This window comes from Branchiostoma floridae, chromosome 9 (assembly GCF_000003815.2).
Source record: "Branchiostoma floridae strain S238N-H82 chromosome 9, Bfl_VNyyK, whole genome shotgun sequence".
NCBI lineage: Eukaryota > Metazoa > Chordata > Leptocardii > Amphioxiformes > Branchiostomatidae > Branchiostoma > Branchiostoma floridae.
This window is the reverse complement of record NC_049987.1, coordinates 19610956-19627911: the sequence shown is the minus strand read 5'-3', so window position 1 is coordinate 19627911 and position 16956 is coordinate 19610956. Positions and strand designations below refer to the sequence as shown.

At 40.6% G+C, this 16956-nt stretch overlaps 1 protein-coding gene across 3 annotated transcripts; it reads left to right on the top strand.

The window, feature by feature from the left end:
* The first annotated feature begins 241 nt into the window (after positions 1–241).
* Positions 242–12781, top strand: LOC118423468. Of its 3 annotated transcripts, none has more exons than XR_004832054.1 (5): positions 400–424; positions 7498–7655; positions 8264–11073; positions 11362–11510; positions 11773–12781. XR_004832054.1 is itself a non-coding variant. In XM_035831638.1 (3 exons), the coding sequence occupies exons 1-3, from the start codon at positions 308–310 to the stop codon at positions 3026–3028; spliced, it is 939 nt and encodes a 312-aa protein (XP_035687531.1). In that variant the 5' UTR covers positions 242–307; the 3' UTR covers positions 3029–3371. The 3 variants fall into 3 exon arrangements, 1 of the variants encoding a protein (XP_035687531.1); XR_004832053.1 differs by lacking the exon at positions 400–424 and adding an exon at positions 5717–6039; XM_035831638.1 differs by lacking the exons at positions 7498–7655; positions 8264–11073; positions 11362–11510; positions 11773–12781 and adding exons at positions 2025–2609; positions 2792–3371 and having other exon boundaries at positions 242–424.
* The last annotated feature ends 4175 nt before the right edge of the window (positions 12782–16956 follow it).

Genomic DNA, 16956 nt, shown 5'->3' with positions numbered 1-16956 from the left:
TTTTACCAGCAGCTGCTGGAATTCCAGAGGCCCTGCCCAAAACTGGACCCTTGACAGTTGTGTGGACTAGCATTCGAAAAGAAAGAAACTCAGCTAACAAAACAGACTAAGCACTGAATTAGTAGCACTGAATGGAGATAATTTGTGTCCCACGGCGAAAAGTTGTTGTCTTATAGAGAAGTCTGACCGGTTTGTCTAATCGGCGTCGTATGTTTAAAACAAAAATAAAGGGTTACCTACTAGTAGTCTGACATTTGCCGCACACGTATGTATCAGGCCTGATTTGGACCACATTTGTGTTGAGAACATGACGGCTTTGCTGAGAAAAGGACGGCAATGTTGGTGTGGTGTCCGAGGGCTGGCGTCTTTCCATAGACAGGGCGTCACGGCAGTCACCGACCTCCCTGACAAGGACAAAGAGACGGTATGTGGAGACATGTAGAATTCTATACTTCACCGATAGCTTGTTAGCAAAACAACACCATAACAGCATAAACACACAACACAATGTCCTTAGTACGGCCTCAGTCATTCAACAGGAACGACCAATGTGTTCGCCATTTCAGTGACATGTTTTTATTGCCATTCTTGTTTAAAGAGGGAACAACGACGCTGTGACCCCGTGCCTTGACCATGTGCCCAATTAATTAACATGGGAGCAGATACTCTGACAAGTATAACATTTTGATTGACCAGTGATGCCATTTGGTCACATGTGGTCACGTACATTTTTCTTTTAGATTAGAACAGGCCAAAATCAATGCGCGCGCGGTTGTCATCCAGAGAATTAAGCCAGCGTGGCCTTATACGCTGTCAGGTGTAGTGAGGTGTGGGGGAGAGTTAATTCACTACAGTGTTTGGAACTGGCCTGATACTTACGTAACCGCTCCATCTTAAGGCTACGTAGGCTTGTCAAAATTTGCCTATATATATATATATCAACGTGCTTCAATTAACCTGTGTGTCTGTGTGTCGGAACGGCTTTCGCGTTGGAATCAGAATCAGTAGGTCCTGAGTTCGATACTCGCCTTGCCCCTACCCCAATGACGGTGGAGTGACGCCCACCAAGCCTCACGGCTATTTTGTCTAAAGGTGCCAAAATCACCTACGGGTTTGGTGCTGTCAGTGTGTCAACATCTGCACGCTTGCCACTAAGACCCGTGAATTTTTTTTTTGATTAACCCTACATTTACACTTTATGCACGAGCTGGAAAAAGCCCTCTAAAAACAGATAAATAGATTATCGTACAACGATAAAAAAGAAACCAGATATATGTTGGATGATAACGTTTGCTTTTGAGTTTGCTTTACAAGCAATATGTAATCATCACTGGTAGCCTGCCGCCGATAGAACACCAAACTTGCAGGCATTCGTGCGTGCGATCGGACCCATAAGCCATTTTTTCCTATTATCAAAGTATTATAGACTTAGACATTGTCTAAGTTTGGCAAGCCATCTGCCGACAGTGAAAATACTCACAAAAAACGTGTGTAATAACAAACTATAAGATTTGTGAAATTTGAAAATTGTTCTATAAACCTATAAACATACATCATTACACGTACTTGGTGAAAAACAAAGGATAAATCGGGTCAAATCTGGTCTTAGGTTTGTGTCCGTTCATTTGCATCACTTCCTTTACTGTAAAAGTCTTTCAAGGTTAGCATAACATATTGTTCATCATCACAAGGGAAATTGTTTCATTATAAATCTCATTTTTAGGCATTTTCATCATTTTACAGTGGTTTTTCATAAAATGACATCGCTGCGATTTCCGAAAACCTGTTCATTTAGTCTAGAAACGCAACAGTGACGCAAGTAAGTGGGAGCGCAACAAAAAATCGGCGAAAACAACACAAGTCAACAGTGACATAGTGGACGAACCCCGCAGTGACACAAGCGTACCTTAAAGTTCCTTCATTTTCAGCAGCTGTGAGGGAATAACGAAGTGAGCAAGCTACGTAAGCCAATAAAATGTACAACGAGACTCAGTAATTTATTCTATTTCATTCCTTAATTTCAGGGACTGCAAGAAAATACAAAAGCCGCACCAACTGCTGCGCTGGATAAAAGTCAGTTCAACGTCCGAGTGGTCACCAAACACATCGAGGTTCAGTCTACAGCTGACCGCACCCCTCTGACAGACGACAGGCCGCTCGTGCTGCTCTTCGCATGGCTGTACGCCAGCAGGAAAGTGTTGAACAAGCATCGCGCCTTGTACCACCGGCGGGGCTACGACGTCCTGACGGTGAAGGGAGACCCCCGATACGCCTCCTCACCGACAGGGTTCGGAAAGAAGATCGCCGTAGACGCTCTGAAGTTCCTGAAGACAGAGGCCAATCCGAAACAGCCGTATCTCGTTCACAGCGTGTCCGTCGGGTTTGCTCCATACACCATGATGGTGGTACACGCGCGGGAAAATACAGAATATGACGACTTTCTGGAGAGAGTCGTGAGTCAGGTGTTTGATGGTGTGATCGGGGACACGAAAGGGGCGGCAATCGGAGTCGGGAAGTCCCTCAAAAATCCTGTGGGGAAACTCCTGTACACTGCCGGGGTGTGGAGCTACTTCACTTACATGCCAGGAGTGCAGAAATCACATAATTTCGTGAGTATTTAACCTTATTTGTTTTGTTTGTTTGTTTGTTTGTTTGTTTTAATTTTTGTCTGTCTGTCGGCTCTTTGGTTGGTTACTTGGTTGTATACCTAAATGTATAAAATTACAACGTCACCATGAGGATATTGCCGACATGTTTTTCACGGCGACATTTCTGTATCTCGTCTCCTCAGACCCGCTCTAATTGGGAAACAAACCTCCCGAAGTCGCCGATTTTGCTGTACGGTTGCCATAATGACCCGATGTCCACCAAAGAGTACAACGAACGCTGCGTCGAGGGTTGGCGGCGGCAGGGCCACGACGTCCGGCTGCAGTTCTGGGACGACTCCGCCCACTCCAACCACATGAGGCTGCACCGAGACGAGTACGTCCGCGCCTTAGACAACTACCTGGATACTTTAGAACTATGAATAGGGTTGAAAAATACCCGGAAAACAAGGTTCTTTATCTATACACATCCACAGCCGGTGTTTCAAATAGGAAAGACGAATACGTCAATGCCTTAGTTAACTGCTTACAGTCTTTACAGTAAATACAGTCTACAACAAACGTACACAAGGTGTATGTGCAGCAAGTCAACTATACTCAAACCGGTACTAATAGTAACAGTAATATCCACTATTACTATTATTAAGGGACACCTTGCCTTTGTAGTCTGTACGATTACTTTTCCCATGGACCAAAGAATCGTGTTTTATAGTAACCACTCAAACCTACTGCAGCCATCTTCTTTAATACCCTGGAGTTGTCACTGTAGTCAGGTTTGATGGAAAATTCACTGTAAGTATTGCTAGTAGCAGACCCACCGGTAGTATTGGTAGTTTTAATGGTTGACGAGGTCGAAGGCTTAAAGAAAACAGATAATAATAATGATGATGATGATGATGATGATAATGATAATGATAATGATAATGATAATGATAATGATAATGATAATGATAATGACAATGATGATGATGATAATAATAATGATAATGATAATAATAATGATGATGATGATGATGATGATGATAATGATAATGACAAAGATGATGATGATGATAATAATAATGATAATAATAATGATGACAATGATAATGATGATGATGATGATGATGATATTAATAATGATAATAATGATAATAATAATGATAATAGTGATAATAATAATGATAATTGTGATAATGATAATGGTAATGATAATAATATATTAATATTGATAATATCGGGTGTATTTGCAGCCAGTGCCATAGGCAGGTACCCAATGTGTACATGATAGAACAGTAGTTAAAGAACTGAAACTATACTACACTATAACAACTTTAATCTCCAAGCAGATTCTCGGTAGCGATCGAACAGCCAGTTTATTTTTGTAGCAGGGAAGGAACAATGCACTTACAGAAGCGACATCTTGTGGTATTTTTGCGCATGTCAGGCTTGTCGCACAAAACATTTTATTGCTCAGCCTTTAAAGACAGCATATTGTTCTGAAAAGTTAGCAAGCTGTGCTGATTTTTCATTGGATACGTTGCGTTTCATTTTGTGTAGTGGTAATTGTTTGTGAAAATGTGTGTATTGATTTGCCGATGTAATCAGTCAATTAGGTTTTGCTTAAGGTACCATTAATATTAATGTAACATTTGGTTATTCTCTAGAGCACAGCCTTCATATGAAGGACCTGAACATTAAACAACCACCTTTGAGCAAATTTTTATCATTATTCTATATTCCTGGCGATTATGAATGGTGTGAAAATAACACCATCACAATATACACTTATGATGATAATTAACTGCAGACAACAACGGGCAGTACACTCGTAGGTCCCAAAGGGCACATATGCATTCTAGATTGGTCCGATAACAGCACATGTCATCAGGATTATCTAAGAAAACACTACTAACTTCCTGGTAAGGATGAGGTTTTAAATCACGAGGAGGTATCGTTTATTGTTTGTCTATTTGTTTTCAGTTTTATGATATAATTTACTTGTTTCATACAACGCTGTAGTGGTGTTTGGGACGTGCTCATGCTTAATGAAGTCTGGCTCTTGGATCTTAGTGAAAATGATAATGTGGACTGGAAAATAAAGACGTACAAGAGGTGTTGTGAACGGATGGGATACTTGATAAAGAGCCTTTTTTCACAACCCTAAAACTTCATAACTTACCGACTGTCCCGTGACCGTCTGACACCTTACGTCAATGAATGTCATCTTCGAATTCCACCGGGCAATTCAATGGTACTGCATATTGTACTGCAGCTATAGGTGTCGCTGCTTGCAACATGCGTCGGGCGTGGCGTAACTGGTAGAGTGTTCGGCTTGGAATCTATAGGTACTGAGTTCGATCCCCGCCGTGCCGCCGACGTTGTGCCCTTGGGAAAGGCACTTTAGACGACCTTCCTCACTTCATCCAGGTGGAAAAATGGGTACCTGACTTCGGTCGGGGAGGTAAAAGATTCTGCCTTTTTCTGTGTATGTAGCACTGTTGATATAAGTTACTAACTTGAGTGCAGTCCCACATTGTCGTCGTCTGTTTTCAAAGCAAATAGAAAAAAAAAACATGCGGTCACAAAATAAACGTAAAGTATTCAATTCTATACACTGATGTTTGCAATGTCATAAAGAATTGCAGTATGCTCGTTATCAAGTTAGGTAAAACGTTGCAATAATTTGCACATACAGCCACTCCTATTCTTTGCACATAAACCCCTAAATTGTAACATAACATCTTTTGAAGGTTATAATCTAGTCCCAGTCCATACCTTTTGCACATATAGCACAAGGCTTTGTTTAAACATATCCACCAACGTGTCCTAGTTCTGATTGATGTGAAACGTGTTCCACCACTTGCTATAGATTTTTATCCAAAAGAATTATCGCATGTCGTATGTGGCTTAGAGCTTGAACATCAGCTCTAGAAAGTCTACGTCAATCCTGTTCTGGCAGGACAACTGTATGACACAGATACGACAATCCAAGCATATAGGCAACCTTATGACGACAAAGAAAATGTTCGTGACAATAGTGCAGACTAGGAAACCGGTACGACAACATTATCCTGTCAAACAACACATTTAAGATGTGTACGACGCCTTCATGGCTGCCGTGAGGTGTCTATTCAACAGATTTTCACAAATCTGTCATGTTTGAAACAGGGCTTTATAAGTTCCTTCTCGAAAAGGTCTCAGTACCTCGCGACTGCCTCGTGACGCCTAAGGGCATCTTGTCGTCAGGTCGTAATTTGCATACAGCTGATCGTGTGTGACCAAGGAGGGACACAGATAAGTACCGTACACGCACGCAACACCTGTCACTACCCACACAAACAAAAGCGGACACGGCCACGAAGGAACAAAGGGCTCGGCTTGAGAACGGTGTTACTTCTGATTAGACTTCTTAAAAGTACTGCGACTGCTTCCGAGCTATCCGTGATACAAGGTCAGTAATATCATTTGCCAGCGTGAAGAAAAACCTGAATTTGGTCCGATGTATAATCGGTTCTTTGTTAGAGGTCGCTTGGAACATTTCTATGACTTTGCCTCCCCACTTCTTCCTGTTGCTGGTCAACCCCATGGCCCAGTGGCCTTACAACAACAAAGGATTCTTCAAAATAGTAGTTCATAACCTACATAGATAAGCCTGCGTGTTTAGAACTACAATTTTAAGGATTGCTATGAAGCATTAACGCTACAGAGGTTTGAAAAAAAAATTTATAAAGTTTTGTAAAGCGAAGAAAATGTTACGGAGATATATTTTCACATTCATGTTTACGTTTCAGAACAATCGTGCCAATCGGTGTCCACAATGTCTCCTGTCTATTTGTGCCACCATAAATCTTAATCTTACATAGGAAACTATTTCTATGTATAAATATACAGCCTGGGAATATAGGAACAAAATATATTCGAATGCAGGACAGGTAGGGAGGACTGTCTACCTAAATACCCGAAGATGTGCCGTACATGTAAGATTATACAGGTACAGGTACAGACCCATAAATCTGTGTACTTGTTCCTAAACAAACTTAAGTACTAGTCAGGCACACTACTTGTTAAAACTACAGAGAAATAGACTCCGTATTAACGATGACAATTGTGATAATCTTGCAATTGATACTTAAAACTTACGAAGAAATCGTTTTGAGATTCAAATACGCAATTCTCCATACAAGTTACAATGTACTTGATCAAACTTGTTTAGGTACAGGACCAGGTCCAGACCTGTAAATAAACTCGTGTACCTGTACCTGAAATTTGTTTAGGTACACAGTTCTACCGAAAGGTGATACAAAACACGTTTATAGACTGTAACAACAATAGTTAGGCACATTAACGCCATAATTTAGAGCAAATGACGCAAAACAGTAGCAATTGTTTTGAGAATGACGCAAGCAATGCCAGGTCTTTGTTTCTATGAATGTTGTACAACCACTTCGATGTCAATGTATAGGATAGATGATGGTTTGTAACTGAGCACATCTGTACATGTAACACGCACCAATTACATGTAAACCATTGGAGATAATAATCTTTCCTTGGAGATAACTCACTGTCTCTTGCTGATGGGCCTGTTTTTATCTTATCTAATAAACCCTGAAGATTCCCAAATTGCTATCAAAACATTGTCGGTTTGGATTTCTTATTTCACCAGTAGGCAATCCATGAAGTATGTAGATTGGTAGATATAAAATAGAGTGTTAAGATACGAAAAACTGACGTGTGGACGGTAGCCATGCCTACATTCAGTTAACTCTTTGTAACCATTTTCATTCTCAAAACAATGAAAGAATCGTCGTCTGTCATGTCAGTAAACTTTGTCAGCACCGACTGATCCTTCCCTAATTTTCTGTCTTAACTTTAGTGTTTACAGAATTTTATTTTTCTTTCTGCTCTGAAGGATTCACTCCCGGCACAAGACGAAAAGAAACATGGTTTTTAACTCATCGCCAGTTGTGACCGATAGCGCCATCTATGTCGGCGGCGCTAGAGTGGAACGCACGGTAAACAAGCTACAAGAGGAATCATTCAAGGACCAACTGTCTTGTCTGGTCAGGGGTGAGTTGAAATTGGTTCCTTTCGTACGACTTCTTGTGTGATTTCTTCCTCCTTTACCTTTTAGAGCTAAAAAAGGGCGGTGCCGATCTCCATATCTATCGATAACACTAATGAGCCCCACAGGGCTTCTTATCTAGAATAGAGATAAGTCCACTGGTGGCCGGGCGTGGTCAACTTCATACTCTTTCTCAAAAGAACTGAGTGCTAAGCAGAGAAAGCAATACTCACAGGGCTTCATATCTAGAATAGAGATAAGTCCACTTGTGGTCGGGCGTGGTCAACTTCCATTCTCTTTCTCAAAAGGACTGAGTGCTAATCAGCGAAAGCAATATTCACCATTTTTTCTAAAGTCGTTGAATATATCCTGGCCTGTGCTTGATACCGAATGCAAGGATATTCCAGTCTACTCAGTTGTTACGCTAAGGTTTCCCTTTGTAGCACAGATTATCATAAGTCTCCAGAGTGCATGTGAGTTAACTTTACATATTATGTATTTCAGACAGACAATTTGCAACGTCGTGTTCCAAAACCGGTTTTGAGAAACTCACATAATTGGTGTCGTTAGATTTTAGAATCTCATTATGTATCGTCTTTGTTTTGCACTCTAGACATCTGGAAGCGTCTTGGAACCAAACGGGAACAAAAATGCGTCAAGATTTGGAATCTCCACGACTGATTTTCCGCACCTACCTGAAGTGAGGTGTCTTCCAACTAGAATCTCACACCACCCACACCAAACCTGAAGACACTGGGCGAAAAGTAGAGATATAAATTTTTGTTCTTTGTAAAAGCAGGCCAACGGGATTTTTGAAGCCTGGAAAGTTGGAAACTGGAAAGTTGAATTTGTAAAATAGAAGAATCGTCAACAAGAGTGAGCCCGCAAAATGGGTAACATGACCGCACGGGTAAATGATAACCTATATGGAGGTCAAACTCCACCGCCAATGTTTTCTCCTTATTCCAAGGCTTGTCTTAGTTAGCCTAGTAGAGACTATGGCCCTTGCTCTTTTGTCAGTACCTAGTATATGAGGAGGAATCTGGTAGATTTTCACCTGTATATGTCATCTTTAACTTGAGGCAGAGAAGTAGTCTTCTTTGTTTGCTGTATCTGATATCTTTATTACACTTTTTGCCCTGTTGTCTGAATGTGTCGAATTCAAATGTAAATGTGAAGATTATAGGGCGGTTCACAAACGTGGATATGCGCTAGTCTAAATTTACATTATCTGTTTTAGCACGGTAGGATGAAGATTACTTGTTATAGAGTATTGGTTCCTGGAAATATCTTGATATTCAAGAGGCATAACTGGTAAACATTATAAAAGTTTCATAGTTTGGTGTAGAATGTTGATTATAAAGAACATCACGATAATCATGATGTGTAACGTACAAAGCACAAACTACATGACTTCATCAAGTATTTCGATGGTGTAGTTACTATAGTCTAGATATATCATTCATTACTGCATCGTTGAAGGTGCAACTTGACACAAGGTCTATACTTCTCACTTTCCACTATATCCATACAAATACAAACAGGTCTGAATGGTCCATGTGTTACTTATAATTACCTCGAACATCCATAAATGTTTGTATTTATTTAAATCCTTGCATAAAAAGAGTGTTAACTTTATATCTCCTTTTATTGTTATTCTTGCTCGTGTCAAAATGATACATATTGTTCTCATCGCTAGTTAACTTATTTCATAACAAAATAAACGGAGTTTTACTTGCAAATTGCAGCTTGTCACTGTCCATACACGTCTTCAAAAATCGGACACAATGAATCTACAGCAATGTATTTTAGATACAGGTCGATTAGACAACGTAAGATTTTTGAAGACTTTGCCCAATTTGGTAGCCAATAGATTCAGAAGGTTCGGTCATGAAGAAAGCTGCGAGATCAAAGAAGGTTGTCTCATACAATGAGCAGTTACATTTCGTACTTAGAGTCACATGCTTGATACAAGAAAATGATTATCTTTAAATCTGAGGGGGGTCCGGTTTGTGTCCCGTACATATATGTCACAGAGACAGGTCACACTGGCACTGTCAGCAGGGGGCAGTGACCAGTTGCTGGTTAAAATGTGTATCAATATATTTCAAGAAGTGACAAGTGGGAAGCAAGCATACCTCTGTACCTTTATCACCCCCTTCTCATAACACCACAGTGGTAAAAAAAATGACAAAAGACATTTGAAAGTGGTTAATTCATCTTGGTGTATCATTGTAGCCAGTAGGTACCCAATCTGAGTAATGGGGCTCTTTGGCATGCTCGAGGCACTTCCTCCAACACGTGACTGCAATCCCTTACTCTTGCAACATGTCCGAGCTGATCTGACCCTGGGATCGAACTCAGGTCTACAGATCCACGGAATTGGATCCAGATGGCCGTAAAAGAACGGATGGAAAAACACTAGCTGCAACGAGCACACATTAGTACCGATATCCTTGTATTAAAACACAGCTGCAATGTCATGAAATGATGCCAAGAGTCAAAGTTCGTGAAACGTTAACATGCTCTCGAACGTTGAAACGTTAACATGCTCACGAACGTTGACCCAAAAAAAGTGGCCAAGCAGCGGGGTTACTTAACTGCTGAGCAGAAGAGACATATAACTACTGTCACGTCGTGCACAGACCACGTACACGAGATACAGCGTGAATCCTGTATTTTGATTTTAAGTAGTAGATTATTGTTTTCTTAAATGTACTGTCAATTGTTCGTCCTTATTGGCCGCAGTGCCTGACAATGAACAGTCAACAGACAACAATTTAGGAAGATGATTATCTTTAAATGGATGTGAGGGTCATCCGGTGATGTCACAAGAAGAAGGTCACACTTACACTGTGTATGTGATTGTCTATGTAAATGAACGGGTGGAAAAAGCTTCAGTATACTCAAGCTGTTTCCTACAAATAATCACCGTATCTAACAATATTCTGATGCTACTAGAAGACATACACCTGCCTACGTACGTTCAGGAGTGTTTATCTGTGCTTATCGCGGAAGAAAACAACATGATAATAGCAGGTCACACTTATAATTTTAGGCGGGCGAGTCAATGACCTCACGGTAAGCTTGTTAGATGGTTATTAATAACCCGTCTTATGACATTACATCATCTTAAATGTGAGGGACGTCTAGAACGACCCAAATACTCAGCCGAGTGCCCGAGTGCTCCTTTGTTCTGGAGCGGTCATCCATACAGTTCGTGGAAGCAAATTATCCCCCAACAAAGGGCCGTCCAATCCTGTACCAGTACTGCGCGAGCCAGTTTGACACAGTCAGTCGCTTGCGAAGCAGTCGCCTCAGATTTGTCTCTGTAAGGTTTCTCACGAGGAGTAAGATAGCCGGGTGTCGAGGCAATAGTTTTACTCGTCCCATCACAGTTCAGCTAGTTTTGGATCAAAACAGGTAAAGTTTGATTCCATTGTTTTCGTCTTCGTTGTAAAACCTTTTCTCCCCATGACTTATGAAAGTGTTTTTATGTAAAACGAGATTTTCCCAAACAAAGCAGTTACTCAAGCAGATGGATATGATTTTGGAGGTAGTCAGACGTTTCAGACGGCCATCCGGCATCTTTCGTCAGTGACACTGACGTATTTTATTACCTGGATGTTTAACCTTAATCGTTGATTTTTTTTTTAACAAAACTGTGTTACTTGGTATCGCTGACTTGTACATGTTTGTCCACTACGCCAGGATGGTTTTCAACACCGGTTCAGTGGTTATCGTGGGCGGGAGAATCCGCGTGTACTCCGGAGGGGTGGGTGTCGACTGCGGTTACAACAAGCGGGAGGAAGGTTCGTCCGACACGCCGATTTCTGAGCGTCTCCAAGCTACGCTTGAAGGTATGTTGTGTTCGTATTGTCATCGTTTTCATAGCAACCTCAACAAAACACGGTACATTATTAGAAAGGACGAGAAACCTTGTGACTACCAAGGACGTTTACATGAGCAAAGAACATATTTCTATGATGCCTAACGTTAAAATGTTTGTTTTGATGTGTGTCTGTGAAAACTTAACGTAAGTACTGTGGACTACTACTGCGTCAGTAGATTCTAAGATTTTTGCTGACGTCTCTTTCTGTCTGTCAATCTAAAAACAAACAGCCTTCAAGAAGATGTTTCAAGACACTTTCCGTAGAAGGTCATCTGCAACTGCTGGCGATCACGAAAAGGAGGTTACGGGACATCCAGCCTAGCCTAGGGCGCCGGGCGTCGTGGTGGTGTACGTGCCGAGCGGCGCGTTCCACGGGGCGGGTTAGAGGCTGTCCGACTGGTCAGTCTCCAATGAATGAATCGATCTTTGTTGTACAAAGGTTTAAATCTCCGACCAGACATGATGAAACAGTTGGCTTTTTATTTTAGTCATTTTCTATATTTCTTAGCCGTGCTGCATGCTTTTGGGTGGATGGTGGCAAAGAGTTACAAAGCTGTTCTTCTACGAAGACGTACTGCAAAAAGCAAAAAATAGTTGGGCTGTTACATCCGTGTTTGAGATTACCTAATTACATTTCACAAATGGAAAAAGAAGCGTTTTCAAATATGATGATAGTACATCGTATAAGCTAGTTTGGGTACTGCATTCTAGGACGTGGAGTCGACTTCTTTTTGCTTCTATGTAAAGGTGGTGGTGAGAGCAGATGGTTTAAATGTTTGTCTCTAAGCGTAATCTAAATGTGTCCATGTCACATACTAAGGTTACCATTCAACAATGAATCTAGGAATAAACTGATACCCTAACGTGAAAATAGGACAAGTGCGGATTAGTGAGAATCAATTACCCAACATTCGCGCTATATTATTCAGCAACTTTCCAGTCACGTCAAACATAAAACTACTACATGAAACAAAATGACGCTGATTTGTCAATACTTTGTTTCTATTCGTGTAAATGATTAGGTAAAACGAAATATCTACCACGGATGATACTAACCTATATCATTGGTTATTAATATGCAAGTTCATGTTTTAGTGTGCTTGGTTATTAAACGTTTTATAACTTAATTGTAGATGTTGGATCAAAAGTTGCAATTCAAAGATGTTACAACAAGACACAATTCAGTCTGTAACGGCAAGACACTTGTTTTATCAATAAACCATTTGATCAATAGATTGATTATTTGATTGATTGATTGATTGATTGATTGATTTTTACTATAAAGAATCTAAAGGGGCAGGTTATTTCGGTTGTATTATATCATATTGGTTCGACTTCTTGCGTCTGGCAATTGGTGCATGTGAATACTAGTAACACGTTAGTGAGGACCGGGTCAGTCTCAGGTCACCCGAAACTAACAGTAGCTGAAGAAAGGAACAACAGGGTTTTGTGATTTTGGGAATGTAGGTGGCTTAAAAAGAGATTCATAAAGTTAAAATTGTATACAAATTTTGCAAACGTGCAATTACACAATAGCAGTATTTCTAATGTATCGTTTGTCATGGACATCCCATTGTCGTGATGATTGGATGGCAGATCGATGGCAGACGTCACAGCAAAGGGATTGGTTAAGCTCCCTATCCAAGAGAGTAACTAAAGAATTTGAGGCAGGCCAATGTTGGATTTCCATCATCTTGCGCATGCAGGTAGCTCGGACAGTAAAGTGCAATTTCATTTAGTAATGATGAAATGTGCATCATCATCATCATCTGTAGTACCTTGCGGGAAGGTAAAACAACGTCTCTCCATAGTACCTGATCTTTCATAGCTGCTCCCATGTCCTCATTGTTAATCCCAGTGCCTCTGGAAATGGTTAAGTTGTTGGAGGGGGGGGGGGGGGGTTCTCGAGTAGGTCTTTCCCCTCGGCCTCCAGAGGATGAGTGAAGAGATCACTTCTTTACTTGCACGATGGCAATGACCTGCGAACTGGACACGCCTCTGCCTGAGACTATGGGACAACCGGGCAAGATTACAACATAGATGGTCTTGATAGATGCATGTTCTTTCCACCGATATTCTTTGCTCTGGGCTGAAGTAGGAGCAGGTGTTCCATCAAGTCTCCTCTCCAGACGTGTGGTCAATGTCCACGTTTCGGCGCCATATAGAAATTTGCATAACTAACGAGAAAATTCTATAAATCCTGTACGTTCCACAATACGAGGGGCATTCAATAAGTAATGTCCCTGACCCACTTCCAGTTGTCTGATCTAGATGAAATTTTGCATGTGTAATGATTCATATCTCTATGGGTTATGGTGCAAAAAACAGCTCTGAACTAATTGTGGTTACTGATTTACTGGTGTTTGAACTGAGTCAGGTGTGAAATGGACCAGGTGTGAAATGGAGCAAGTTGAGTGTCGCGCAGTGATCCGGTTTTTGTATTTGAAAGGACGCACACTAAAGGGGACTTTTGATGAAATGAAAAAAACTTATGGTGATGATGCCCCATCATATGACCTTGTAAAACGCTGGCATCCTGAATTCAAACAAGGCCGGAAGTCTGTGGAAACAGCTCCCAGATCTGGTCGTCCCTCTTCTGCCATTGATGAGGCATCTGTCGGAGGACCAACCTGGGATGTCCTACAAGAACGGTGTCCAGAGCTACATCAAATGATGGGAGAAATGCAAAACTCTGGGTGGTTCCTATGAAGAGAAAGACTAATAACTGTGCCAAGTTTCATTAATCTCCTGCTATGGGAAATGGGTCAGGGACATTATTTATTGAATGCCCCTCGTAGTACTTCAATACAGGTAACGCATGTAATATATGGCTAGTAGAACATTATTAAGATACCAAACATAAGCCGTTAGGGCTCTTTACTCCGACAATAAAATAAAGAGGATCTAGAAAAGTGTGACTGAAGATTGTTGTCTAATCAAAATCTTCCCCTTGGGGCATATATATGGCTGTCAGAAATTTTGTTAACATCTCGACCAAAATTGCCAATCGGCTCCAACTGTACCTGTTTCTTTACTTGTCCATTTTAATTATCTGTGAGCAGCTAAGTAGACTGAATGCAAAGAGTGTCTTGTGTGCATTATATATCTAGCGTAATACATGCACACACCTGCAAACCTAAATGGTCCAGTACCTCTACTTTAATCTAATTCTTGATCTAAAAATAAAACCGAACAAAGAGACTTTTTCTTTTCCATCACTGGCTTAGTTACAATAGATTAGAGCTTGTCATTAGGCATATAATCAGTCAGATAAACCTTTAACCGTAAACACAGATTGCCCGGTGGCTCTAGTTAGACAAATCTTTGGACTACAATAGGAGTCTAAAAATAAAACCAATCGAAGAAATTTTTCTTCGCATCACTGCTCAGATGAACAAGATGTTGTGGGGTCACCACCGGTCAGAAACACCATCCTTTTGTCCTATAGAGTCACTAGCACCAAATATTTGAGAGTGAAGACTGAATTATCCAATAGGAGTCTAGAGACCGATATACGAGTAACAAACTCGTGTTGAAAACAGCATCAATAGCTAGAGTATCTGCCCATCCCCCTCTTGGTTTGTTGGGAAGTGTTAGAGAATGTAGTATACTTGAACAAGAGCTGTAAATGTACAGACAGTGTCATACCTTCCAATTGATACATACATTTTCAAATCCATGACCCGATTGTGGAGTTTGTCAAATAACTACATTTGAAGAATTATGTAATAAACATCATAATGATGATGATGATGATAAAGATGATGAAAATGATGATGATGATGACCCTCTCCTCGTTGTCGTCAGAAAACTGTTCACAAATTTACGACTTAATTGGGACTTTTATGTCTTCTTGTCCCTAGAAATTTGAGCAATTGATCAACATCTTTTACTTGCGCTACTAAGCCTATTTACAGGTCAACATGCGTCACAGCGCAATGTTTAATCATTGTCTATATGTTCAATGTTGATGCATGTATGATAGAGGGTGAGACAAAACGGATCGAGATGACATTGTCTCCCTTAAATAACCTAATAACTTACTAAACTATATAAATCAACAAGATATAACTTACGATACATTGTCAAAGTTGTTGACAGCCGTCTTTTATTTTAAATCTTTATTTTCAAACAAGCTTTTTTCGCATCACTGCTTTTTTGTAGATTACTCGAACAAGAACTATAAGGACTTAGTATTATGTGCAGTCATAACTTGATACTCCAGCACATATACAAAGCCAAGACGTCAAATAGCACTGCCAATCAGAGAAAAGATGTGGAATTACTGCTCAGATCAACAAGATATTGTGGGATCATCATCGGTCAGAAAAAAACATGCCTTTGTCCTATAAAGTCCGTAACATGAAACATCTGAGAACTAGAAGGCTGGCTCATAGAATAGCATACAGAGACCGAGCTGACAAACTCGGGTTGTATGTCATGTCCCTCCCAATCACACATTCCTGTCTTGATTTGTTGGTTAACGAACGCAGAATACTTGAACAAGGGCTGTAAAGACTAGTATTATGTGCAGAGATCATAACTTGATGCTTCAGCACATATGTAAAGCCAAGCACTACCATTGACTTCCTTTGCATAGAACATATGCGGAATCACTGCTCAGATCAACAAGATAATAGATATTGTGGGGTCATCACCGGTCAGAAACATCATCCCTTTGTCCTATCAACACAGATTGCCCGGTGACTCTAGCTACAAACAATGCTTTGGACTACACTAGGAGTCTAAAATATAAAACCAATCAAAAACTATTCCTTCGCATCACTGCTCAGGTCAACAAGATATTGTGGGGTCATCACCGGTCAAAAAAACATCATATGTCCGCTCTTTAAATAATTAAAGTCACTCTCACCGAAAATTGAGAGCATTAACTGTCTCATCCAATAGGAATTTGTTGAGATGGTTAACGAACGTAGATTACTTGAACAAGAGCTGTAAAGACTAGTACTATGTGCAGACATAGTCGTAACTTGATACTTGATGCAGCACATAGGCAAAGGCAGATAGCACTGCTTCCTTCACAGAGAAAATATGCAGGATCACTGCTCGGATCAACAAGATATTGTGGGGTCATGAACGGTCAGAAACAGCATCCCTTTGTCCTATAAACACAGATTGCCCGGTGGCTCTATCTATTGAAAAATCTTTGGAATCCCGATTGGAATCTAAAAATAAAATCAACTAGAGTTCGACGAACACATCTCTTCGCCAAATAATCATGCCTTTATTAAGACTTTAACGTCTTATCATGTATTACTAAATAGTACCTACCCCAATAGCAAATGACTGCATGAACGTATGTTCCTCACAAACCCACAAATGCCCCACATAACCTTCTCGGCGAACTGGTGACAAGGAAATGATGTACAATGTTGTGATACTTTCCAGCACAA